The 26,703-nt window shown below is 48.4% G+C and overlaps 1 protein-coding gene across 1 annotated transcript; it reads left to right on the forward strand.

Moving 5' to 3' along the window:
* Positions 1-1,158: 1,158 nt before the first annotated feature.
* Positions 1,159-19,144, forward strand: ADRB1 (adrenoceptor beta 1). The gene is made up of 2 exons (XM_048944757.1): positions 1,159-2,475; positions 3,329-19,144. The coding sequence occupies exons 1-2, from the start codon at positions 1,207-1,209 to the stop codon at positions 3,509-3,511; spliced, it is 1,452 nt and encodes a 483-aa protein (XP_048800714.1). The 5' UTR covers positions 1,159-1,206; the 3' UTR covers positions 3,512-19,144.
* The last annotated feature ends 7,559 nt before the right edge of the window (positions 19,145-26,703 follow it).

Consider the following 26,703-nt stretch of genomic DNA (forward strand, 5'->3'; position numbering starts at 1 on the left):
GCGCTGACATCCTTAAGTAACACGCAAACAAAGGTCTGTGTTAAAATCATGCTAAGGAGCAGTGTGAAATTCAAAAAAGCGAGGAAAATTTGACTTCAGGGAGATGTGCAAAAGTAATGCTCTGATAAGGGGTTAAGTCTACAGTCAGTATTTGGCTGCAGACTGGCAGTAAGGGCCAGAGGGATGTTCTGTACAGAAATCATAAATTTGCTTATTTTTCCCTTTGGAGTTGCATTGTTTCCCAAAGACATTCTGGCTCCTGCTCCAATCTGGCGTTCCACATTGACACTCGTTGAACCAACAGAGATGCTGGGAAGCAAGGCTACATTAGGCTGCTTCTGCTTCGTGGCATCCTCACTGGCAATTCGCTTTACTCCTCCAGCCCTGAAGCTTGTCTGCCTGTAGGATGGGATGGGATCTTCAGGTGGCTATCTGATAAGACAGTGTGATAGCAGAGAGCAGGCACTTGTTGTGTTTTGGTGTTTAACTATATAAGGATACTGCAGCAATAAGGGATCTGAGCAGATGACGGATGATGCTCCAGGATTAACACTCCGAACAGCTGCATGGTTCTCTCACACTGCTTCCCACTGCCTGTGCGAGCTTGGGAATAGAGTGCAAGACCTTAACAGTTTACAATCTGTCTGATTTTGTGCTAAAACAGAGTATACATATTCACAAAATCCACCCAAGCTTCTCAGCGCTGGGGTGCAGAAACACTGCAGAGCTCATCGTTGCTTTAGAAATTCCAGCTAGACGGAGAGGGAAAAAAAAGCGTTCCGTCCTAAATCTCCACTGTCCTAAACTGCTTTCAGATGCATTTTTTTACATCGGTGTTACAGCTGCCGGTCCTGGGCAAATACCCCCAGCCGCGGTGCTCCAGCACAAGGTCTCCTGTTGTTCTGGGGAGCGCTGCGCTCAGCCCACCGAGGAGGGCTGCGCTTCGGTCCACGGGACGCCGAGCAAAGGAGCCCCGCGCACGGCGGGCAAACGCTACGCGCGACCCGACCGGCACGGGGAGCGGCGGGCAGCGGGCGGGAAGCCACGCCCCTCGGCGCCGATTGGCTGCGGGGCGGGGCGGGGCGGGGCGGGGCGGGCCGGCGGCGCGGCGCGGGGCCATGCGGATCCCGGGGCGGCGGCGGCAGCGGCGGCGGCGCCGCCTTCCTGCCTGCCCGCGGCGCGGCGCGGCCGGAGCGCCCCGCAGCCATGGGCGATGGGTGGCTGCCGCCCGACTGCGGCCCCCACAACCGCTCCGGAGGTGGCGGGGAGACGGCGGCGCCGACCGGGAGCCGTCAGGTGTCCGCCGAGCTGCTGTCGCAGCAGTGGGAGGCGGGCATGAGCCTGCTGATGGCCCTGGTGGTGCTGCTCATCGTGGCCGGCAACGTGCTGGTGATCGCGGCCATCGGGCGCACGCAGCGGCTGCAGACGCTCACCAACCTCTTCATCACTTCGCTGGCCTGCGCCGACCTGGTGATGGGGCTGCTGGTGGTGCCTTTCGGGGCCACGCTGGTGGTGCGGGGCACCTGGCTGTGGGGCTCCTTCCTCTGTGAGTGCTGGACATCGCTGGACGTGCTCTGCGTGACGGCCAGCATCGAGACCTTGTGCGTCATCGCCATCGACCGCTACCTGGCCATCACCTCGCCTTTCCGCTACCAGAGCCTGATGACCAGGGCTCGGGCCAAGGGCATCATCTGCACCGTCTGGGCCATCTCCGCCCTGGTGTCTTTCCTGCCCATCATGATGCACTGGTGGCGGGACGAGGACCCTCAGGCGCTCAAGTGCTACCAGGACCCGGGCTGCTGCGACTTCGTCACCAATCGGGCTTACGCCATCGCCTCATCCATCATCTCCTTCTACATCCCCCTCCTCATCATGATCTTCGTGTACCTGCGGGTGTACCGGGAGGCCAAGGAGCAGATCAGGAAGATCGACCGCTGCGAGGGCCGGTTCTATGGCAGCCAGGAGCAGCCGCAGCCACCCCCGCTCCCCCACCACCAGCCCATCCTCGGCAACGGCCGCGCCAGCAAGAGGAAGACATCCCGTGTCATGGCCATGAGGGAACACAAAGCTCTGAAGACATTGGGTATCATCATGGGGGTGTTCACCCTCTGCTGGCTCCCTTTCTTCTTGGTGAACATTGTCAACGTCTTCAACAGAGACCTGGTGCCGGACTGGCTCTTCGTTTTCTTCAACTGGTTGGGCTACGCCAACTCCGCTTTCAACCCCATCATCTACTGCCGCAGCCCGGACTTCCGTAAGGCCTTCAAGAGGCTGCTCTGCTTTCCCCGCAAAGCCGACAGGCGGCTGCACGCCGGCGGCCAACCCGCCCCGCTGCCCGGGGGCTTCATCAGCACCCTGGGCTCCCCTGAGCACAGCCCAGGGGGGACGTGGTCCGACTGCAACGGGGGCACGCGGGGCGGCAGTGAGTCCAGCCTGGAGGAGAGACATAGCAAAACGTCCCACTCGGAGTCCAAGGTATAGGGGGGTGGGTTTGTGGGGCCGGCCACAGCTGGGGGACACAGGCAAGGGACGAGCGGGGAGAGAGCCCGTGTTTACTGATGAATAAAAGCAGGTGAATTGTATCCGACATACCTCATCTGAACCTAAAGCAAACAGGAAGCCCACTGAGCGGAGAATGGAGCAAATAAACAGCCTGTCCCAAAGCTAACCAGGTTATATTTGGGTCGGAAGGAGGCTTAGCTGTGTCCCATCGCATGGGTGAGTTTTCCCTGGACGCTGCCAGTAGCTGCTGGAGCAGCAGGAGCAGTCCTGTGATGCTATGATTCCATGAGGCTGGGCAGTGGCTGGGGCTGCACCCCGAGGGCAGCAGTAGCCCAAGTCGTGACCCCGAGGGCTCTGGCAGTGGTCCTGCACGCACACGGCAAAGCAGCTGACCTCCAACTGAGGTTGGAGCTGCAGGTGCTCTGCACTTCAGCTGCCAAAATGCGAGAGCTGTCCGAAACCCGTGGTTGCTGTGCTCCCCTCTTCTGCTGAGCAGAAAGTTAAGAATGAGGAACACAGATCTGTTTTTAAAGGGAAAAAAACCAAACCCCGAACAACCCAAACTCTTCTGCTTTTTGTTTTGTTTTGTTTTGTTTTTTTCTTCCCCTCTGCATCAGCAACCAGTGAGTTGTTGTGCTTATCTCTTTGGCCAGACAATAGCGGTCAGGCTGGGAAACTTCTACCTCAAACTGTGCATATTGTACAGGGGAATAAATGGGCCGTGTTTATATTAAACAGCATATTTGCCTACAGTTAGGAGTATTTTAGGGGAAAGGGAGAGGGGGGAGTTAATGAGCCTTCTGCAGCTTGTTCGTTGTAATTACAGATGGAGAGGGAAAAAAACATCCTGGCAACAACAAGATTTTACTGCACATTTTTGGGAAACGGCGACAAAGCTGTTTTTTGCACAGTATTAAGGATTGTAAAGTTATTTGAAGATGCTACTTGCACATGTCCACACACACACAAATTAAAAATGAAATGGAGGTTTAAACAACACCAAGCCTGAAAGTGATCTCTGTTTTTGTCTGATCTGTTATGGGTTTATTGAGAGAGTGACTTTTTATATTATTTTATGAAGGTACTGTAAATACATCCGTATTATAAATTAAAATATCTGAAGGGACTTCTATTATTTTTATTTCCAAGTGCCCGCGTGAATCTGCTGTTATTTTAGCACTTGTGTGTCGTTTCCATTCTCCTCTGTGTGTGTTTTATAACCTATTTATACTCTGGTGCAATTTACTACTGTGTAAGTAATTAGTCGATGTGCAATAAATGCCATTGCAGCACAAGCAAGCGTGTCTCTATAGGTTTCGAAACAATACCTGCCTATAAAGGGAAGAGCAGTGTTGTTTTTCCCCAGAGATGGCTCAGATTACCAGCAGAACTTATCTAATGGCTTTGCCTGACGCGGGATTGTAAAACCGTGTTTGAAACCCAACTGGCTTGCGTTCCTGTTGCACCAAAGTCTGCCGACTTCCCTTAGAACCAGTGCTAACAACAAGGTGTTTCCAGCCTGATAATGAGGACGCTCGCTTTCTGTAACCGTGCCGTTTGGGGTTGTATTCATGCTTTGTTAGAGGCAGAGAGTCAGGGGACTGCAACACTCAGGGCTCTGTGAGCAAGGGGGGTGTGTGTCTGGGTTGTTGGTGCAGAAGGTTGCCCGCTCTCAGTGCTCTGTGAAGGTACGCTGTATCAATGTTTCATTACTGCAATGAATGCAGAGTGCACTACTGCAGGCAGAGCAACAAAAAGGCAGCGTAGGACAGCTCACGTCAGTGCGGAATGAAAGTGAAGCCGTTTTTAGCTTTATTAGACTCCGAAGGAGAGTTAAGTTAGAAATCAGCTTCTAGGAAGAGTGCTTCCCAAGGTGAGATCTGTAGGAGAGCAGCCAACAGTTTGTTTTGGAAATCATTTGTTGCGTTTTTTTAAGTTAAAGAATTTGTCTTTAGCAATATCTAGTGATGTATTTTGAAGAGTAAAAGAAGGGAAGTTGTATATTTAGTGCAAGAACAAAATAGCAGCACTAGGGAGAAATAATCCTTCTGAGCTGATTTAGCTGGAGTCTGACTGTGAGCTGCAGTTAGTGGTTTCTCCCTTGATAACAGTGGGGAAGGGTCTTTAAGACACTGCAGTAGCAGGTCAGGTGCTGGGCAAGTTCTGCTCTGCTACCACAAGGCACGTTGGTTTTTCACCCTGCAGACCTGGTTCTGTCTGTGATTCCAGCAAAATCAGCAGGGCGCTGCAGGTGCAGGGGAAAGTGGCATAGAAAAGTGGTGGCTGCTTGCATTGGAGATGGAATAGGATGGGGCAGGATGGGATGGGAGGGCATGGCAGCACTGCCTGGTGCCAGCAGCACTAACCCTTTAACCCCATCACTGGGTTTGACAGGGCAGGATCTGGCCCCAGCACATATGTACTCAGACTTCAGCAAGCAATGAGTGTGTTGGGTCAGAGGGGTCTGTAGGTGGGAAATTTAGGGCCAGAACTTACTCAGCTCATTCTGCTGAATAGCTGTGTTGGGTCATCCCTTGGGAGAGCATCACAGCAGTAAGGAGGATAAAGGCAAGGCGAGTGCTGCTCATTGACCACAGTAGGACCAGCTGCATGAGCACAGCGGTCAGGAGGTGTTCCCAATGAGGTCTGGCCAGTCAAGGACCCGCTGGGAAAGCCTGGAGCCTGCAAGCTGGAGTGGTAATAGGCAGTGAAGAGGACTCAACTGGTAGCAGATGGGGGTCTGTCATGAGGGGATACCAAAAGGGTGGCACGGTGACCCTGTAAGCACGGAGGGACGCTTGTCTGGCCATGTGCATGAGCATGGGAAGCTGTTGTTGACCCCAGGACACGGACTGTGCTTGGGACAGGCTGTGCTTCATGGCTGGAGAAGGAGCAAGCCCACAAAGACTAACAGGATTCCTGAAATGATTTGGAGAAAATGAGTCAAAAGCTCAGTGTGTTGGGTTTTTTGAAGAAAGCCAGATGTTGATTATCAATTGGAGCTGTGTCAGAAAGTACAGGTGGCAGCACATGGCTGCACGTGTATGTGTGCAAAGAAGTCACCACCAAGAGCACAGGCCTGCAAGGAATGGAGAAAGGCAAAACAAATCCCTGCTGGGAAGGCGGCGGGTGTCTACCAGGGCCCAAATCATTTGTTATGAGTGCCTGAGACGTGTGCATGTCAGGGCTGGATCTTCAAAGGTGCCGGTGGCTTTCTGGCAGCATTTGCGCAGCAGGATGGAGCAGCAGTCTGCAGCCCTCCGGGTGCCTGGGTGGGAATGTCAGGTAGGAAGCCCGGTTTTACTTCTGGCTGTCTGCAGGGAACTGAGGAAAAGTGTAGATGGATGTTTCCAAAGTCTGAATGTACTGAAGTGCTGCTTGAAAACTCACTGCACTTCAAAACTGTGACTCCATTCGTCAACTGATTGTAGATTCACACCAAGCAATAACTGACGAACCAATGAAACAGTGCCCAAAAAATGTGGCTTAAAATTATGATCTGAGCAGCACCCACAGTACATACAGGATTTGACAGCATCAGCTGTTGGCTTGTGATGCAGCACGCTCTGCTGCTTCTGTGAGCAGTTGCTTTCCCTTCTGAGTAAGCATGTGTTTTCAAGTAAAGGGACAACTTTTTCAGCAGCTTGTTATTTTTTTCTTTGCTAAACCCTATCTGAAGTTGACTTTTATTAATAACTTTTAAATGGCTATTTTGCAAACCTTCCTTGTGCCGCGCGCTTTCCTCATTTATTGTAATTTCCTGTCTAGAGGAGTGCACTTAACTTCCTTTATGTAATATATCAATTGCAGGGCTGGAAACTGTGCAGCTATGAACTAAAGGAGCAGGCTTTCTTGAGGCCAAATGCGGTCAGGCATCACTGCCACTGGCAGCAGAATTTGACCTGATAATCTAATCTTTTTGGAGAGACTATCTCCACAAAAGTATTGTTTCCAGCAGTAAATGACCTCTGTTAATGAAGCTGGAGCAATTAGTCCCATTCAAAGCTGTCAAGAAAATGTTAACCGCTAACCAACAGTTAACGCTGGATAGCTGAATAATAAGTGTTTTGTTTGTCGGTGTGTGTTAGGTGATGTGTTGGGAAATAATTATCCTTTGACTAGCAGCCAGCTTTGTGCTAATCAGAAAGGAGAAGTCATGTTCTGTTTGAAGGATTATACCTAAAAATAGTTCTGCTACAGCCCCATCAACGAGGGAAGTGAAGCAAATTCACCGAGACGCACACACCTTCCTAATATTTCAGCCTGAGTCCTCAAAACCCTTTGTTCAGCTGGAACTTTCTGTTTGATCGTGTCAGGAGCGCTAATGCGATCTCCTGGGATCGCGCTCAGCACGCTCTCCCCGAGGAGCATTCCCCTATGCACCACTGACTTGCTTTCACAGCCTGCCAAATTCCTCAACGCCCGGGGAGGAAGCAAGGAGTCCTCCTCTCTGGGTAAACAGCCGCACGTAATGTAAGATCAACACTATTTGTAATCATGGGCTCACGGAAGGAATCAATACGCTTTTTGTTTGCCTGCCCACTTGGTAGGAACAGCCGCAGCAGGCGGTTCGCCCTCGCCAGGGGCTGGCAGACTGGGCTGGGAAAAGCCACAGGATGGGAAAAGGATGAGAGAGGTGGTGATGGCAAGCAAACCTGTTTGTAAATGGCAAAATTGGGGGCTTTGGAACCATACTGGAGGTGCTGCCTTCCTCTGGGAAAGTCTCACAACTTCTGATAGGGGGACATCAGGCTGACACGCTGCAGAAACATGATCTAAGAGGTGCCACTTGCTGCCTGGCAGCTGACACGTGCCCCAGGCACTCCTAAACGATTTTGACACTTTTTGAGCAGCCCCCAGCAGACATGCCTGTCAAACCAGTGGAGGCTGCATCTCCCCCAGCAGCTGCCCTCCTGCCGAGGCCATCGCTGCACGCCGAGCTTTGTGACCCAGAGTCCTCCCCGGCCTGGCCTCATGCCTCATCTGTGGTCCTAACAAGGGACAGTAAACAAGAGAGTTCGGATTCATTAACGGTAAACAGGCCTTAGCTTGCAGCAAGCATGCGTTCCCTCCCCTGCCCACCGCCATCTTGTCTTGCTGGCAGCTGGCTGCACGCTCCTTCATGTTGCTGGCTGCTCGCTTTGCCTTGGCGCCCAGCAGGGCTCTGCCCAGACAGGAGCTGTGCCCCGTCCTGATGGGCACCGTGCTCAATGCTGTTAGTGCCAGCTGCAAACACACCAAACAAATAGAAAATACCCTGACCTCGAGGTCAGTAACCTGAAAGGGAAAGCAGAAGTGTACCCTGGATTCTGCCGCTGCTGCAGGCAGTGGTGTGTTGTGGGCACGGTGGTGTGCCTTTCCTCTCTGATCCTGTGTAACACGCCGAATCCTGTTACCCTTAATGAGATTAAATGGGGATTTTCTCCTGGTTCTGTGCTCCAGCCATCAGCCACTCTTCTTCACCTCCAGGCAATGATGTGCCTTGCCTCATGTCTCTCTCAAAGCCATGCTATTCAGACTTCTCACCAAAATGATTTTGGTAATTGGTCCTAAACTCATTGGCACAGAGCTGTGAAAGGTATATTTAAGGGAATACAGCAAAGAGGCACTATGGGGCTCAAAATCTCAGCAGCTGCTGATTGAATAAATATTGCAGGCAGAAAAAATCCATTTTTAAAGGCCCCTTAAGGGGCTGGCAGTTGTTTCCTTCAGGCGGGATTTCAGAATACCCTCTGGTTTCAATAAAATATTTCTGGCGTAACAGAGCAGCTCTTGACAAACAATTTGCAATGTGGTAAAACTTTTGAGTACTTTGTGGTCAAAATTTCCGGACTTCTTAAGAGCAAGAGATTCAGAGAAGCCCCCGGCACACTTTCTTAGCAGGGAGTAGATAACAACTTTCTGCCTGGAAGTTCCTCAGTGCCTCTCCAATGCCATGCTGCTCCATGCTGGTCTCCTCCATGCAGCCTGAGGGCTTGAGGCTGCTGTTCCCTCCAGGTTCCCCTCATTGCTACATTCAGCGGGGTGCTCTACCCATGGTGGAGGTGGGAACTTGGACGCTTCTTCCCCAACCCCGCTCCAGGAAGGCGAGCGCGGTGACACAAAGACCTGTGCCAACCTACGCCCCTGCTCAGGATTACCAAACCAACCATTGTGCTGGGGAGGGAGGGGTGCTTCCTCTTGGACAGGAGCAGGTAAATTGGGAGACGTCCACAAAGCTACCATTGTTTAGTGTCCCGGTTGCTCTCTGAGCCCAGCTTTCAAGGAGGGATGTGATGTTTGTCTGCTCTTCCCCTAACTACTCGCTTGGGAGCCTTCAAATAAAGCCTCAATTAGCTCGCTTACGCCATTGAAAGTAACATAGGATGAGTTCCCTGGCAGGCAGTGCCCTCACAACTGGGTAGCAGGGAGACCTGATTACAGCCCAAGCTAGAACATCATGTGTAACCCAACTGAGCAGCCAGAAACGCTGACACAGGGCACTGACCAGCCTTACAGCGGGTGTTGGACAGGACAGGCAGCCCACCTGGCTCCAGGATGGTGGCTGCAGCACATGAAGCTAAGATGGCCACACCAAGGTCCACTTGCAGCCACTCCTCACTCTTTTCCATGGTCACCACAAACAGGAGGATTGATAGCAGCACTCTGTAGCTTACAAGAGGTAGGATAATAAAGTGCATTAAAGTGTTCTCAGCACCACAGAGACCAATAGGATTGCATAAAATATTCAGGCCTTTTGGAACTTTAACATAATATTCAGAGTAAGACAGCTGCAGATGCAGTAATTGCCAATAACAACAGGTATTGTAACAGTGCTTCATATCATCCCAAGAGCATCCACACGAGAGCTTTTGTTTCTTTTTTGCTGCTGGTTGGTTGCCAGCAAGCTGGGAGCTGGGTGAGCACATCTGCAGTTTTCAGTGCCAATCCAACCCTATGGCATGTCCCTGCTGGCAGAGCCTCTGGAGACACACAAGCATCAGGCTCACTGGGGGGAGAACAAGGCCTTCCAGGAAAGGCTTATTTCAGCTGGTCTGCATGGATTGCAAGAACACGGATAATGGCCCGAGGGAAATGGGAAGGTGCAGAGTGACAAGGCTGAGACAATCTGTTTTGGTTGCAGCCCTGATGTCGATCTATTGGATGAGATCACAAGCTTTGTGTCTGGTGATGCTGCAGAAGCTGAGATCCATACAAGTACCCTTTGAACTGTTATTTTGCCTTCTCAGGGTGTAGTTACATCCAAGGGAAGATCATGAGACTGACTCGTCAGCCCTTGGCAGAGCCTTGGACCAAGGGGGTTGGAAGTGCAGCTCAGGTAGCTGGTGGCAGCAGTAGTTGGGAACTAAGCTTGTCCTCAGTTGCAAGGGGGTGGCATGGCACCAAGCCACAGCCAGCAGATAAATAATTCCCCAGGAGGAGCAGCTCTGTTTGCACAGTGTTCTGACACTGATGGGCCCTGTTAGTGACTTTGAGCAATTCACATTATGCGTGTCTTCTGGTGGAAGAAACGTCACTGCTTTTATTTCTGTGCACTCCACTCATGCAGGAGCAAGGAATGCAATGATAAAAAAAAAGCCTGGAATAATGTCACGGCTGGATTGTTTCCATTAATATATCTCATTATATAATGCTTTCATCACTCTAGAACATCTCAGGTGCCTTTTAGGAACATCTGTGTATCACCATAATAAAGAAGGTAACATTGCAGAGCATGCTGGGCATCGATGAGATACTTTTTAATTGCACTGAATGCGTTCACGCTTTTGCATGGTATGGATTTCTTTGCCTTTATGTTATGAGACACTTTATAAATTAAACTGTTGAGGTTGTCAAATGCATGCCATTAACACCAGGAGCAGATAATGCGGGGTCTGTCACTGCGCCTGTCTCCAGATAAAGTCCCTGGAAGGAGAACAGTGGCGCTCTGAATTCCTTCTGACCTCCACTCTTTGGTGCTGCATCTCAGAAGAGAAAAATTATCATTATTGGCGTGGCTCAACCTCCCTTTGAAATGCAGTTATTTTTTACTCATGCATTCCAAGTATTTTTTGTATGATATCAGTGAGAAACTTGAAACCCCCTTTGAGGAGCAAAAGATTTCCTGCAGCACTACTATTAAAGAAAATGGATAGATCAAGTAGTAAAGTTCAATGACTTACTTAGCATTAAATAAGAAAGAGAATAATGAATAGGATTTTGTGTGCATGTTTTTCCTCTGCAGGGAGCAGTCAGGATAATGGGTTTGTATTGCCTTCTGCTGCTGTTCACCCATTTAGGTGAGTTCAAAACACTGTTGCCTTTTAATTTTTCTCTCATTTCCCTGCAAACCTGATACAACTTTTAGTACACAGAGCCTTGCACACAAATGGGTTTGCTACCATCCATTCCAACTAGTGAGGAAGACACCTCTACATCCCATGAGGTCTCATGGCTTGCTGCATGACATCTGTATTTTACACTAGGTAGCTGTAAGTAGGCAATTCGTCGCTTAGGGTGGACACTTATTTCCTACTATTATGAGCTCAGTCTTTAGTGTTCCTCAGGAGAGACGTTATTTCCTACTGGGTTCACCAAAAAGTGTTTGGGTTTTCAGCCCCCCACCTTTATTCATGGGCTTTGCCAAGCATGCCGTTTTGATTTTATTGGGGAAGGAAGGGAGGGGGGTGTAGGAGGAAACTATCACAAAACTATATAACATAAACAACTTTCTAATGTAAACTGCAAGCACTGCTTAGCAAGGAAGAAGTTAACACTTGGGGGAGGATGGAGGACTCATTAGGGCAAAGATATAAATAGCAACCCAGGAAGCTTGGGGAGGAACACAGGGAAGCTATGAGCCCTGAACACAGATGGGTGAAGGTCTCCCTGAAAGCCCTCTGCTGCACTACCCTTGGGGCTGGGATCTGGTCCTCCTTGCAGCATCCCAAGACTAGGCATGCTCCAACAGGATCCCCACATAACTGACTGGTTGGTTAATGGTGAACTCAAAATGCATTTAGGTCACCCAAAAACTTCCTATGGAGACACAAGCCTCACTGCTCCTACCTACCCCTGCCTACCCCAAACCTTCTTGGGTCCCAAGTTGGGAGCTGCTCCGTGCCTGCTCCAATGCTCAGAGCAGGATTTCCATTTTCCCACCCGCCTTGATGCCTCAGGCCTTCTGGTTTGTTTTTCATCTGAATGGGAAATGTGTAATGAGAAACTGTTTAAACAACTTATGGTACAAGGAAACTCGCGGGGGTAGAGCATGTTATAATTAATTTCCAAGGAAATGATGCACTCTCCAAAAGTGTTCCTCTCAAGCACTGCAATTTAAAGTTTCAGGATACCTACTGGTCCCTTCAGAGCTTCCTACAGCCCTGGACCACCATGACAAAGCACAGAGTGCCCAAGCACACTGTGCTCTGACCCGCAGTTACTTGCATGGGTGGGTCCGAGCATGCTGGTGCTGGTGAAGGAAAGCCCTTGAACGATGAAGTGCCAGAGGAAATATCTTGTGCTATTTCCAGCCCTGCATTTTTACATACAAAGAGTTTCTGATCAGATGCATTTCTGAAGCTTATCTGTGTGAATATTTGACTGCTTACCCAAGAAGAACAAAAGCCTTCAAACCTTCTGAGGTCCATCCATCATGAGCCTTATCTCCCCATGTCACCACATGGCTCCCGGCCACTGAGAGCCTCCTGCTACCAATGTCCTCCCACCATCTCTTCTCTCTGAGTGGATTCACAGTATTATTCATGATCTCCTGCTTGGCTCCCTGCTACTCCAGCAATAGCTCTGTGTGCAGCCAGCCAGCATCCCATCTAGATGCATCCATGATCCACTGCTGCCCACTGCTTCCATCCCCAGCATATATCCTGATGGAGCCAGCAGGTGGGATGCTTAAGATCTTCACACCCCGAAACATCCTGGTACCACTCAGTAGCTGAGCTCAGTGCCTGAGCCTCCAGGATGCACAATGAGGGCTGAGCAAGTACTTGGGGATGATGTCGGTGCTGGTGGCTCCATGGGTGTTCCTGGCCATATAAGACAGCAGAGTGGATGGTGTTAGGCTGAATTTACACACTGCATTACTCAGGCTTGTCAGAGGAACCTGCACAGTGTGTTGTATTGCACTCACAGAGCATTTCTTACTTTGAAGTTGAGCTGGCACAAGAATTTGCCTGCAGTCTGCATTCCAGTCAAAGCCATGGCCAAGAACAACAGAGTGAAGACATTGAAAAGAGCCACCCATCCACAGTGCATCCCAGCAGACTGGCTCAGGGCAGGGATCAGCATCTGAGCAGACTGTAGCTTCAAAGCTGGTGCACAGTGGCAGGGATCAGAAGCTTTGGTGCTGGCTTGCTTCTACACAACCTTCAGCATCAGGGTGGCCCGTTCTGGTGGGCACTGCTTTCTCGTGCCCCTTTTCACAACATGATCTGTCCTGTGGGCTGCTATTGCTCTCCTCTCCATAGTTTTAATTCTTTTTCTCTGTTTTGTTGGCAAGGAAGGTAAAACTAATTTCCCCTCATATATGACAATGGCAAGAATATTGTTGACTCAATATTGACTCAATAGTATGAGGCTAAATGTATTTTTATACTGTGTATGTTAAGCTATTTATAAATATTATATCACTTCTGGGTCATCTTCAGGGTTTAAAATAAAGTCCTAATTTAAACATAATTTTCCAGTGTTGACAGATGTGATAAATACATTTTTGTTCCAGTAAAACCTAATTTCAACAATGTTTTGCAAAATTCACTGCAAGCTAAGGATTATTCCCAGATTTTTTTGTTTTGTTTGTCTTCATCTCCGGTGTTTAGTTTAATGCCACGTTCCATTATAGAAAAACCATTTGTGACTGCAGTAATTTGTTCACCAAATCTCTGCTTAAGCAATGGGAGAATGCTCATGAGAAGATCTCGAGAGAGGAGTTGGCTCATGCCATGGAAATTTTGGGGCAGTTACAGCATTTTTCTGCACCGCAGAAGACTAAAAGACAGTTGCCACCCCTCCTTGAAGGGGCCCAGGGCACTTGGCCTTCTGCTAACACAACTGGAACACATGTGCTCGGTCACAGCCTGAGGCATGGCAGAACTTCATTAACACTGCTACAGGAAATTGCACATCTGTGCAGTGGCTGAAGACAGAAAACCTGTCCCTAGAGCCCCAGTGGCACACGTGACTTACACACTCAAACCTCCCCTCTTAAATCATGCTCCTCAGTATTAAGATGACGGCCACCTCCCTCACTCCAGAGCATCCTTCTTCTTACAAAGGCTGCTTCTGAAGCTTTGCAGCTAGTCACAGAACCGGCCCTCATGGCACTGCTACAGCACTCGGAGGCAAATTTTTGGCCATTGAACTAAGCTTGATATCCAAGGTGATGCCAAAAGAAAGACAAAAAAAATGGGAAGAGTGGGAGAGATTTCATGTCCAGAAAGTGAGGTCAAACAGAAGATCTCCATCTATGAGAGGGTTGCATTTCTGTTGCTGAGCTTTCCATGAAAGTTCTAAGTCTCTCCAGAATTTCTCTGGACCTTCTCTACTTTTCCTGCTTTCCTGTGTAAACAGCTATGAGGAAGATCTCTTTTTCTGGAAAGAAACATTTTCATTCTCCAGTAAAATATCATCCTCTTGCATCAGTTACTATTGATTGTGGATGTAATTGCAGCAAAACAGAGCCTTTATATGTTGTGAGGTGAGGCAGATCCTGTACTTACACAGGAAAAGTACAAGGAACAATGAGCAGGAAAAACAATCTGTTTTGAAGTGTTTTGGAGCTGTTGTCTATCTTCTGAGCTCCGCATCATCCAACCCATACTGCCCACTCCTCCTCCCCCTTGGACAATCAAGAGACAATGCTATTTGGAGAGCAGCCATGTGTGCTGGAGATGTGCAAGTACTGACACTTGTGGACTGCCCTCCATCTGCTCAGAGCCTCCGGGTGCTGAGCTGAAATTACCTGGGAAAGGGGCAGGCAGAAAGGGAGAGATGTCTTCTGGTGGGTTGCTAAGGAGGTGGCTCAGGATGCTTTGATGGAGACACGCAAAGGACATCATCCAGTGTCACCTGCTGTGATAATCTTTACAGTGGGAGCAGGTGCTGGAGGGTAATCTTTCTGGTTTTTTTTCTTGGCTGTGGTTCACTTTAGTCACTAAGACTGAGCAGAGAGGATTATTAGAGCAGCGGCTTGGGAGGTGAGGTTACTGGAGCTGTGTCCATAGTTCTGCAGGCTTCAGTTGGTTCTGAAGGAAGACACCAGCCTTGCTGAGCAGCCAGCCCCAACCAAGGCAGGGGCTGAACTGCCTGCACCAGAGGGTTTCAATGGTCAACTCCTTCCTCACATCCCCTGGGGACGAAGTCTGGATCAAAGACGCAAAGCCCTGCTCACATGGAGGAATGCCTCCGACAGCTCCTGCCCTTCCTATGTGGGAATAAAGTGATAGGCAGGGCAGGTTTATAGTGAACCAGTCCTTCCTGGCTCTGTGAAAATGCAGTGTCTGTCCTTGTGTGCACAGAGGCTCATGCCTAGAGCAGACGGCAGCATATCATTGGGTTTGGTTTTAAATCCCCAGTGTGTTGCACTAGTTGACTCCCCGCCAGTCCTCCTCCGCTGCCCTCGGTGACCAGCACGCACTCTGGTGACACTCCTTGCTACACAAAGCCAAGAGCCTGAGGAACTGAGGTTCCTGTTTTGCCCTCTTGCTTCTACTGATACCCCCTGGCCCCTAGCCACTCCTTTTCCACCAGTGAAAGAGGAAGCATAAGGTTTGCAGCACCACTTTTTGTGCCATCCCTGGGTGCTCCTTTGCTTCAGGACCCATTTGACACTTAATTTCAGAAATAGCAAAACTATTGAGCTTGGCTTTCTACTTTGTGGCAATCTTAGCTAGAAGCTATGTTAAATAACGTACTGCAAAATAAAACGTGTACAGAGCTGTAGGAATAGGAACAAGCAACACACAGCTCAGCAAGGCTTGGAGCCGTGCTGATAAGACAATTTCCAAGAAAATGCCCAACCCTTAAATTCTATAAACTCTCTCTTCCCAGGTCAATAACCTTTTATGGGCTGATTTTTGCTGTCATCCTATGTAAAAACACGGTCAAGGCAGAACTTTCTGCGAGTGATAGCAGAAGGAGGAGAAACTGCGTTATTACAAAGGGCTCAAAAAACTTTCTGGCATAGAAAACCCAAACACACAAGGAAGGGGAGGTTTGGTAAGAGCTCCACTGCTCTTCGGTCAGGTCTCTCTTCGCTGGGGTCACACGGCCGGGCTCAGAGCCCCTCCAGGAGTTCACCCCACAGCACCCCAAATTCAGAGAAAGCCTGGTCTCCTTGCAGAGGTTTTGCATAACATCCTGCAGTTCTGATAGGAAAAATGTTGTGTGGCTCTAGTCAAAGCACCAAGAGAGGGCTAGTTAGACTCACTCGATTGCTTGGCTCCCTTGTTTCATAGGGATTTTTTAACATATATGCAGGTGTGAGAGTTGACACAACACAGCATGCAGCACTTTGGAGTCCATCCAGCTTGTGTATAAACACTTTTGATCCCTTCTTAAAACTCTTTGGAGATGTTTCATAAACATTAAACGCGTCTGATTTCTAAGTCATGAGCTGTTGGCCTGGCAGTCATCCTGCAATTGGACAATCCTGTTGTTCACCAGAGCCTGGAGACTGAGGGACTTTAGCATCTGCTCCAGGTGGGTCAATTAGGGGATCTTGCAGGGCTGAAGCCAATTGCTGCAGCTTGCCCAGGGGAGGCTGGTGATGCTGTAAGTGTAATTTCCCAATCCAGGAATTGTTGGTGGACCCTGAGCTGCCTTGAGCCTTGCAGGTCTTGCTAACTCTGCGCATCAGGCCTCAGCTGCCCCGTGAGCCAGGTCTCAGGGAGGTTACTGGAAGGACTCCAGTGGCCTGAAATAGGAGTTGACTCATGCCCTGAGAGCTCAAAATAAAGTGTCTCTGCATATTAAAAAATATTATGGAAACTGTATCATTCATGCACAAAAGCCACACTACAAACTTGATCATATAAAGTGCATAATATTATAAATGGAAAGGAAAATTGCAAAAGGCCTGGTGCGCATTAACATCGTTGGCCTGTGAAAACGTCCTTTCCCATAAACACAGCTGTGACCTTGGGTCTAGCACATGTAGGTATCTGAGGCTAGAAAATTGAGCCCCTGTCTGCATTCCCTCAAGGTGCCCATTTTCCTGTTGCAGTAGCTCATTCCGAGGCCCATCCCTTGCATTGCTGGGAACAACCTTGAGCTGATGCATTTGACAGAGCTGTATCCATAGGCTGTGCTGTATGGCCTCTCAAGCACCACAGCAGTGCCAGCTGCCACAAGGATAGGGCTCAGAGCACCAGCCTGCAGGATGTAGCACTTGGCTTGGCCTTTGTGTGACCTTTGACTCTGAGGTCAAATCCTGCCCCACAGATGGCGGCCAGGATTTGGCTGTGGTGCTCAGCAGTGCATCAGGAGCTGACTGGGGGCAATGCAGAAGCATGGGTCTGTCACCTCACAGCACTGCTCAGCAGGCTGAACCCAAGGCCCTTTCCATTTGTCCCTCTGCTTTGCCTCAACACCAGCCCAGGACACTACTGTGGCAGAGGTGTCTCAGTGCACATCCACCAGCCAAAAAAAACCAACTGAGTGCAAACACATTTCAGCTTCCAGCCAAGCAGAAACAGATGAAAAAGCCGCAATTGCTATAAGATTGTCTAATTTTTCTCCCAAAATGTTCAGTTCATTGGTCCAAACAAGGCTCAGGCCTGTTGATGATGCTGTGCAGGCTCTACACAAACACGGAACATGGTAGTTGTATCTGTGACAGGACCCTCCTGCCCCAGTGTTACGGCTTAGGATGTGGGTCAGCTAACTGGGCTATACTGGTTCCTCGTGGAGCGTGTTCTCCCAGCTGGCATCATGAGACACCATCTGCAATGACTGAACTCTTCTTGTATTTTGGAAATTTAACAAATAAATACTTGTTCAAAATAAACTGGTGTTTTTTGGTGGGAGAAACAAGAGTGAACCATCAGCCTTGGTGATTTTGTGTATGGGGCAGAGCTCCACAAGCACTAGGCAATGCCCCAGCATCTTGCCTGCCCTGTCCAGCTTGCTTCTCCTCCTGCAATGGGCTTGGATTGAATGCAGGGGTCTGACTGCAGAGAGTAATAGGGTGCGAACACTCACTTTCATTTTTCACTCTACTTTTTTGGAAGGTGGAACATTTTACAGTTGACAGCACCATGCTAAACCCGTATGAGGCAAGCAACTATTTTTAACCAGACAGAGACTATCTGAGAGTCTATTGCTGAATCATTTTAAACAAGAAAGAAATCATGGGATCCAAAAACAGAGCGGGTAGGAGGGAGTAGGAAAGCTATCATCCGCTTGTTCCAGCAACCGCTGAGCTACTTCAAGATCATGATGACGACAATCTTGAAGATACAGCGCCTGCAGGGTCATCTCCAGTAGCGGCTGCTTTTTATGAAAAGCCTGTGCTTCCAGAGGGAGATGGGTGTTCAGGTTATTGCAGCATGAGCTCATTAAACCCTTTTGCAGCCAGGTACACCTTCAGATCTGGGGAAAGATGGGATCTGTGAAGTAAATCTTAGGCAAGGTTTGGGTTATGCCAGGGTACAGCAGCAGCCAGAACCCTGTGGATATCTGGCAGCCTGCGATCTCTCTCCAGACTCTGCTTTGCTTTGATCTCATCCAAAGACAACTAACAGTACCATCAATTTGTTAATTACGGGGCTTTGCAAGGGGACATTCCTGTTGCTATTCACCTTCCTTGAAGGACAGGAGACCTTGTGCAGGGTTTGGTGCTCCTGCAAGAGCTGACCTTTTTGCTGGAGGAAGGGCATGCTTGCAGGCCACACGTGGCTCGATCTGTCCCCAGTTCAGTTGCCCTGAGTAACGGGGCCTGACACACGTGTTTTTCCAGAACGCAACCTCTTCAGATCAAATTAATACTGTGATTTCCATCTGCTTCCTCCTCAACACAAACGATGAAGACTTCCTGCAGGTAACAGCCAAACTTGCTCAAAGCTAGGACATTAAAATCAGTCTTTTGTTCTTGAGCACCTTCTGTAGTCTGATTACTGTATCAGTTCTCCCTTCTGACCTACAGATCTGTAGGTCCCAAAGCAGCAGAAAGGGGCAGAACAGGGCAGGCAGGGATGGAGTGGTTCCTCTGTGGGTCTGGAGGCTCATGTAGGGAGGTTCTTACCTCTGGGTCTCCCATTGCTTGTGGGATGAAGACACTTAAGAGGCCTCAGATCGTGATCCTGGGCCTGGTGTCATCACACACCAATCTCAGCCTGCTCTGTGGTCTCCCAGGCATCTCTGAAGTGGCAGCTGAGGTCTGTGGTTACACCACCAGATTAACTGCCTTCCCCATTTGAGGCGTGCATAAGAATAGTTGAGTTCTAGTCATTCTGTGCCCATAGGTCCTCTTTGTGCTAAGAGGAACCGAGACTTCAGTGGGAACATCTTGCATCATGCATGCTTTTCCTTTCTCCTGCTTATCAGGGGGGTTACACCCGGTTGATTATATTAAAGCCTAAGTTATACGTGAAGCTGTGAAGCACAAGTAAAAAATGCTGCTCATGAGCAGACACCCCTGAAGAACAGCCTGTTAATAAAGGATGAATAGAATGCCTTTTACTCAACATCAAGACATTTTTGTTCCCTGCTTTTTAGCAAAGTATAAGTTTGAGACTGAGCCAGGATGTTCCTATCTTTGTGCAGTTCCACATTTGCACTTTGTCACATCTAGCTCTATCACCTGAGTGCATTGCAAGCATAAGCAGTGCTAGCACATCTAAATGGGCACAGCCTTCAGAAGGCAGGGAACAGACATCTGGAGAACATAAATCACACCTCTTTCCCAAATGCGTTGCAATTGCCAGTACTTACCTTACAAGTGGGACCTCGCCTGGTCAGAGATCTCAAAGCCCACACAAAGCGCATTCCTTCTTTTCTCAAAAGCACAAAGTGCTAAGCGCATCCTTATAGAATGTCTTGGTTGCTCAAGATGCAGTGTGCTGAACTGCAGCTTTCTTGGCTTACTCTGATCACCAGGTGTCTGTTCTAGTGGGAGCTTCAGGTGTGGTGGATTTAAATCTAATCAGTGAAAAATTCACGAACCTGAGCATGCAGCCCCCATGCTTAGGTCTGCATCACCACTAGAAAAAAGGCTGGCTGATGCCTTCAGCAGGGTTCAAGTCCCTCATCCAGGGGAAGTGCTGCCGTGGCTTGAGTCTGCTCCTGTGCCTACAGCTCTGCAGGTTCCCCCTTTGCCTGTGGGTTGTGAGGTCTATATCCCTGTTGCACTAACTGATGCTGTTGGTGTTTTCCTTCTTGTTTATTCAGCATGTAATTACAACTCTACTAGCAGCAGTAGGGCTATGTCATTGTATCTTTCTAACTATGTTTTTCTTGGCTGCAGTTTTGATTTTCTTGGCACTGCAAATAGGGCATCTTTGCAGATGTGCACACTTGCTAGCTGCATACTCCATTTCCCCTTCTGTGCACCTTGTGTTTGCCTCTAAATATTCAAACTTTGCAAAGCACTTATTTTGCAATTCTTCCCTTGCTTGTGCACAAAGGCTAATGCAATTTCTGTTCCTCTGTAATTTTCACACGTCATTACTTATCTTGGATTAAAGTTGTCCTTAATTACATGTGTGAGATCTTTAAACTTTCTTTTTTGATAGCAGTTCTGAGCTGATCCAGGCAAGGATCAGGAACAATTTGTGCTGGTTCTGCACAAGCACACGCAGCCCTCCCAGCCCCCAAGTGCCGCTGATCTAACCTTCACACAGGACAACAGATGGATACGGGCAGGAAAACAGGAGCACCAGGAAACGATGATGCAGCATTACCCAGCATGACAGGTGTACATGCTTGGCATGCAAACCATCTTCAGACCTTTGTCAGTGGCAGTGCAAATGGACTTCAGAACTGCAAAGGGTAAATAAGTACTTTTGAGGCGATCTTTCTGTTGCTTTCTTTCTTTACTGCATCCACAGACAGCGTCATGATTTGTTCTTCCTGCCCTGGGTGTGCACCTTCCTAACAGAGGCAGTTTGGGGTTGCGTTGTTCCCTCAGCAATTCAGCAAAGTCCGGTCCTTGCTTGTGGCAGTTCTGCCTCCAGCCTCCCACAGCACCACCATGGTCTCTTGCGGGATTCACATCCAAATCCTCCAGCATTCCATCCCCAATGCTACTGTAACATAACCCAGCCTTTCTGCTAAGAGCTGACAGTCAACTTGGACACGTATAGTTTGGCAGTATGGAGTTGTCCATTTTCCTCTATTATCAATTGCATTTCTTAACAGTGCCTTTTGCAACGCTAAAACAAAACCAAAACATGCACACACCCCAGTGCTTTTTCCTGCTTTAAACTCATCACAAACCCTGTGCCACACTGCCAAAAGCAGCCAGACCCTTCTGTTTCTTTTTCATATATATATATATATCCACTTAGTCGTGGATGTTTGGGATGCCCGGGGTTCAGTGGCTCAGATGGTGCTGCCGGCCGTATGCCAGGCGTGGGCAGGCAAGGCCCCTGCCGTTGTGCTGGGACTGCCTTTGTGAAAAATAGGCCAAGAGCTGGGGAAAAACAGGGCTTTCTCCAGCAAGCCTCACCCCAGCCCCTCTGCACTGTGCTTTGCTGTTAAGCCTTTCTGTGCTTATCCAAGACGAGCAGCTTCTCCTCACCCAGCACAGATACAAAGCCCGGTTTGGGGGCAGCTCACACAATTTCTGGCCAGTGCTCATGCACGTCAGACCAGCCAGTTTTGCAGAAGCCACAAGCTTGCTGTCCCCTGAAACGTTTTCAGAGCACAAAACTAAGCTGAAGGGAGGAATTTTGTTTGTAACTATGAGGCATTCAGAAGCAGTCTTTGTTGAGGCCAAGCTTCCATATGTCGCGGCCAGGCCTGACTCCTCTCACAGGCAGCCCCACAGACAGAGGCCCTGCCCCATCACCTCAGTGCAAGACGGGATTTTGCACTTCCCAAGGAAGCCTACGAGGCCAGATCTTTGTGGCCGGGCATGGCTTTGCACTGGAGCCCTTCTGAAGCCCCGTAGCTGGAAGCCTGTGGCTCAGGTGACTCAGAGCCGGTGGAAGCACCTCACTTCCTCGCCCGCCAGCCCCAGCCTCCCCTTCCAGAAACTTCCCCTGGTGCTCAGCTGGCTGCTTCCCGGTGTGAGGGTTGTTTGGTGGGTTTTTTCCAGTGTGTGCTATGTACACAATTAAACAAAACTCCCTCCTTTTTTTTTTTAATTGTCCTCTGGAGAAACTGTGCTGGCATGCATGCCTCAACCTTTGGGGATGGTTCTATTGTTTTAGCTGCTATCAAAGTCAAGGAAAAATTAATCACACTTTCCTTCGGTGCAGTGGAAGTGAGCTTGCTTGCCAACGTGCCTCAGTAGAGTTTGCAGTTGCCCAAAGTTTCTCTTTAGTGACATATACTTTGTTTGGCGTTACAAGGTGACCGCTGCCAGCACAGTATTGGCTCTGCCACCAATCTGAGTAAGGTCAAATCAGTCTGAAGTAGTTGAACAGTCTTTCACTGTCAACAAGTAGCCTTGGAAGACTGCAAGGAAAGTCCAGAGGAGGGAAGTCTTTTGACGTAATTCAAGTAACAAAAAGTAAACTGGCAGCCTCATGCTACAGGATTATCGCCAAATCCATCATCTCGTTTCCAAGGGCTACACCTGCCCTAGAAGCATGTCAGGTTGTGGTGCACAGGTGTACCTGCTTTTCTGAAGTGCCAGCACAGTAGCCATTCACAACCAGCAGCTTGCCTCAATGCATTTGGTGTCAGGATTGCACAGTCTGAGCTGCGTGACTTCAGGAAGACCACAGGGGCGTCAGAGCATCCCCACAGCTGTGGACATTCAGAGCAGTTGCTACTTATTTCACCAGCTTGGTCTACGAAGCTGAAGCTTCCCTCTGCCTGTCCTTGATGGAGAACACCTGTTGAGCTCCAGCTGAGTCTGTTTGAGCACCCAGTAATGCCTGAATAAAGCCAGGGGAAAAGTGGGGCTGCAGGGTGGGTGTTGCTTGCAGCCATGCAGTGGATTTGCTGCCAGCTGTCCCACCTTGCTCAATGCGCCCCTGTCCCTGCAGCATGAGGACCAGGGCTGCGTGACTGACCAAACACGCTGCATATAGCACAGGGATGTTCACTTCTCAATTTACCACCAAACACTGAGCAGTGACCTGCAGCAGGTAGGAGACACTTCAACAGGCAGAGAGCTGCAGGTAATATCCTTGTTGCCTTCTGCATAAGCCCTGGGCCTATCCTGTCTCTGTCCCCAAAGCAGTGGAGTCCTGTCCTCTTGTAAGTATTTTCCAGAGTCCATCTAATGAACATTTCTCTGATAATCTAACGACTGCAGCATTGGTAGGCTACAACTCAGAGCACAAACTCAGTGCTTTCACCTCTGACTTGCTGAAGTTTCCAGGGGATTTGCAGACCCACAGAGCAGGTTTGGGCTGGACAGTACTAGGCTTGCTCTTCTTCACCCATAGCTTTGCCATACGCTGCTTCCACACACAGTGTTGATGTGAGAGATTTTCACTGTCTCCTTCTCCTGTGTGCCAGGCACTGACTGGAGTTAAAGCAACTTCAGTTTTAATAATTTTCTTTGAGAGTAATTTTAACCAGCTGCTTTTACAGTTCACAAACACTGCTGCCGCTGCGTAGGCTGCTCCTTCCAGCAGTGATGTGAGAACCATCAGCAGCCAGGCATGAAGCCACTCTGAAATCAGATCAGCTGCCTCTTACAGATCGCAGCTTGAAAAACATTGCCCTAAATTCACACCTTGCTTCAAGCCATCTCCATCTTCAAAGGCAGCTCCTGTTCTTGAACACCTGCTGTTAGACAGCCCAGGGCGGTACTGAAGGAAGTACCAGCGAACCCAAAGGGAAAGGCTGTGCCTTCAAGGCTGTGCTCACTTACCTTGTGTCAAAACACCAGCATTTTGTTAGAGGTCACACACTTTTCAGGGCTTTCACGTGCTGCTTTTCCTCATTCCACACCCAGAGGATTATTTTTTAAATAGAAACTTCTTAGGTAGCCCACAGGCATTCAGACCAGTATTAGTTCAGCCTGTCAGCCAGAGCAGTGCTTCACTTGAGGCATTACGGCAGCCCTGAGATCAGTGGGTGGCTGCACTCAGCATGCAGCCCTACAACACCTGAAGGCCAGAGTTTTCCTGCCCACAGAGCATTCACCAGAGCAGAACAGCCATAAACAAATCCAATGGCAAATTTATACACAGCAGTTGAGAACTTGTTCATCGGCGCTCACTCTGATGGGGGTTACTTCACACATGCAAAAATCTTGCAAAATCTGGCACAGATCCACTGTGGTTTAATGCAAAATAGCCTAAAAAAAATCCACAACAAAACCCCAATCATGCCTATTAAAAAAAAAGCCCTTAAAATAAGGCAGGGAGAAAAAAAAGAGAAGCATTGATTTCCTCTTTCGCAGTTGGCTAGAGAAGCAGACTGCCAGCATTGGGTTGTGGATTTATCACCCAATAGCTCCAGTATCAGACTGTCATCCTTGAGGGCTTCAGTACCTAAGGTGGCTGTTTCATGGGAGCCCTTCTTCTGCAAATACAGTTGTGCTGGTCTGAAATAGAAGTGAGAAGACACTTTGCTAACAAACTTACAAATACTTACAAATACCACCAAGCCCAAGACTTGTATAGGAGGAGGTTTTGCTTCAGGCTGTTTCTAAATAGCACTGTTAAGTATTTGGGAGTACAAATAAATCCTGAGTTTTGGTCCTATCTGTCAGCTAGAACTGCTCCCAATGAAAAAAGGTAGAAAATGAGACAGAAAATCACAAAATAATTCCAGCAAAGGGCAATACAAATAACAGCAACCAGAAATAAGGGAACCCTTAGCCTACTCCTGAGAAGTCAGTGGTAATTTGCCATTAAATTTCAACTGAAAAGACCTCCTCTCCTTTCACTTAATGTTCCACATGAAGTATTAGAATAAACTCTGTAAACTATCCCCTTCTTGGTCTTCCTTTTTCTCAGTCTTCATACAACCAGTTTGCAAAGGCAGGACAGACTATACAAATCTGATTCCTGGGCTTTTATTTTAATATAAGCATGGCCACAATGAACAGCCCCTAGTCTCAAAGCATTGTTTTAAAAACAGCAATAAGATGACTAAAATACATGCTCCATCTGTGTAACTGAATAATACAGAGCAGCAAACGTGGTACCTCAGATGTAGAGCTGTTACAGAGGGAATTGTCCTTTGATGCTAAGACTATAGTGCCACAGTCTCAGCCATAGTACCATGTTTGCTGCTCTGTATTATTCAGGGAGGTGGTGGAGTCTCCTTCTCTGGAGGTGTTCAAGACCTGCCTGGATGCCTACCTGTGCAACCTGCTGTAGGGAACCTGCTTTGGCAGGGGGTTGGACTCGATGATCTCTGGAGGTCCCTTCCAACCCCTACAATTCTGTGATTCTGTGAATTTGCATTACACAAGGAAAAAAGATCCAGCACTATGATCAGTTACTAGAATTGGTAACTCAAGCAGTATAGCTACAGCACGCCTATCACCTGCCTTCAGGATGGAAAAGTCCCAGTTCAGCTTCCTAGAGATGAAGCACGGTGTGTGAGAGGTGTGCAGCTCTACTTCTCCTGGCCTCACTGTTAGCCTGGCTGGCAGTACCTGAGACATAGAGCAACGAGGCACTGCCACCTCTTGTTCAGGCAGTGCAATAGAGAAGTCCAGCAGGAACCTGCACAGCCCAGAGGTGGGCAGCAGCACGTAGGCAATGGCACAAACCACAGATTCAAAGTCAACTTTCACGCGTGTGTATGTTTATTATTTCAAAGTACAGTATATACAGAATATATAGTGATATTTTCAAAAACTTTATACAGAAGCAAGTATCTACAAAATTTAATCAATAGACACTCTGTATACTCAGACAACATACGTATACATATTGGAAGATTTAACATAGTTTGTTAGAACATGAAAATGGGAAAGAAACGCCATCCATCTTAGAACAGCTTTCAATGCCACCCAACTCCCTCCTCTGCAGCTCAGCTGCCTGCCCTCTGGCAGGTTCCAGGTGGCTGTGGAGACGCGGTAAATCTGATTTCTAGTGCCACCTACCGTTGGCATTTCCCATCACAGTTGCTCAGCCAGAAGGACCCAAGTCCGTACATTCCTATAGGATGTGTCAGGCTTTGAGCTCTGAACCGTTCCCTGCAGCATACAGGCTCACCTTACGCTCAGTTCGGTGGAAGCCAGAAATCTGCTACTGCTTAATTTGTAGCTAAGAACTAAAATCTTGTAATGAAAACTATTTCAGAAGTGTACATTTTTGTTTCAGTAGCTGGAGTTAGCATTGGTGTTGCCAGCAAAAAGTGAAGATTTTTTAAGTGAAGAGCTTATCTGAGGAAGAAATTGATCTCCATTGCATTCTGGAGACTGAAATGATTTCTACAGCACAAAATGGTGTTGTCCAGTATACAGGATGTAGCTTTAGACAACAGTGCGGGATTTTACAGAGGGTAGAAAGCATCAGCAGCTCTCCTGTAGGGCCTCTAAGAACATCTGGATGTGTGATGTTTCAATTAAAGGAGCACCCTGAGTATTTAGGAAAAGCTGTTTCAACCAGTAGGATACAAAAAGCCACCAGCTTGGAACTGTCAGATGAAGCCTGTGGCAATCACACATCTAATGGACACTGAATTTCAGTGACAGATATGTAAGCTAACTGCTCCAGGCTGTCTTCAAAATTGGCTTATTGGTTCATCAGCAAAATTCATTTAAGCTGAGGACAGTTTTCTATGTCTGGCTCATGATATAAATAGCATCCCAAAAAGTAGAAGTGAAACATAATGAAACAAGCCTTGCACCCACTGCTGTTCACCTGTGTGAATCACAGAAACACACCTTGTCAGACATGTTCTTGTGATGTGTGTTGAGCAATATTACACTGCTGGTAATCTACCCCACCAAAATAAAAGGCCTGGCAACATCTATGTGGATTAACACACCACTGGCTCTCAGGAATGAGCAACATCATTTAGCAAAGTTGCTGGCTGACTCCATCATGTATTCATCATATTCTGGACTTACTGTATATAGAATCACTTGCCAATGTGTGAAGTTGATGAAATTTCCATCTC

This window comes from Lagopus muta, chromosome 5 (genome assembly GCF_023343835.1).
Source record: "Lagopus muta isolate bLagMut1 chromosome 5, bLagMut1 primary, whole genome shotgun sequence".
Lineage (NCBI taxonomy): Eukaryota > Metazoa > Chordata > Aves > Galliformes > Phasianidae > Lagopus > Lagopus muta.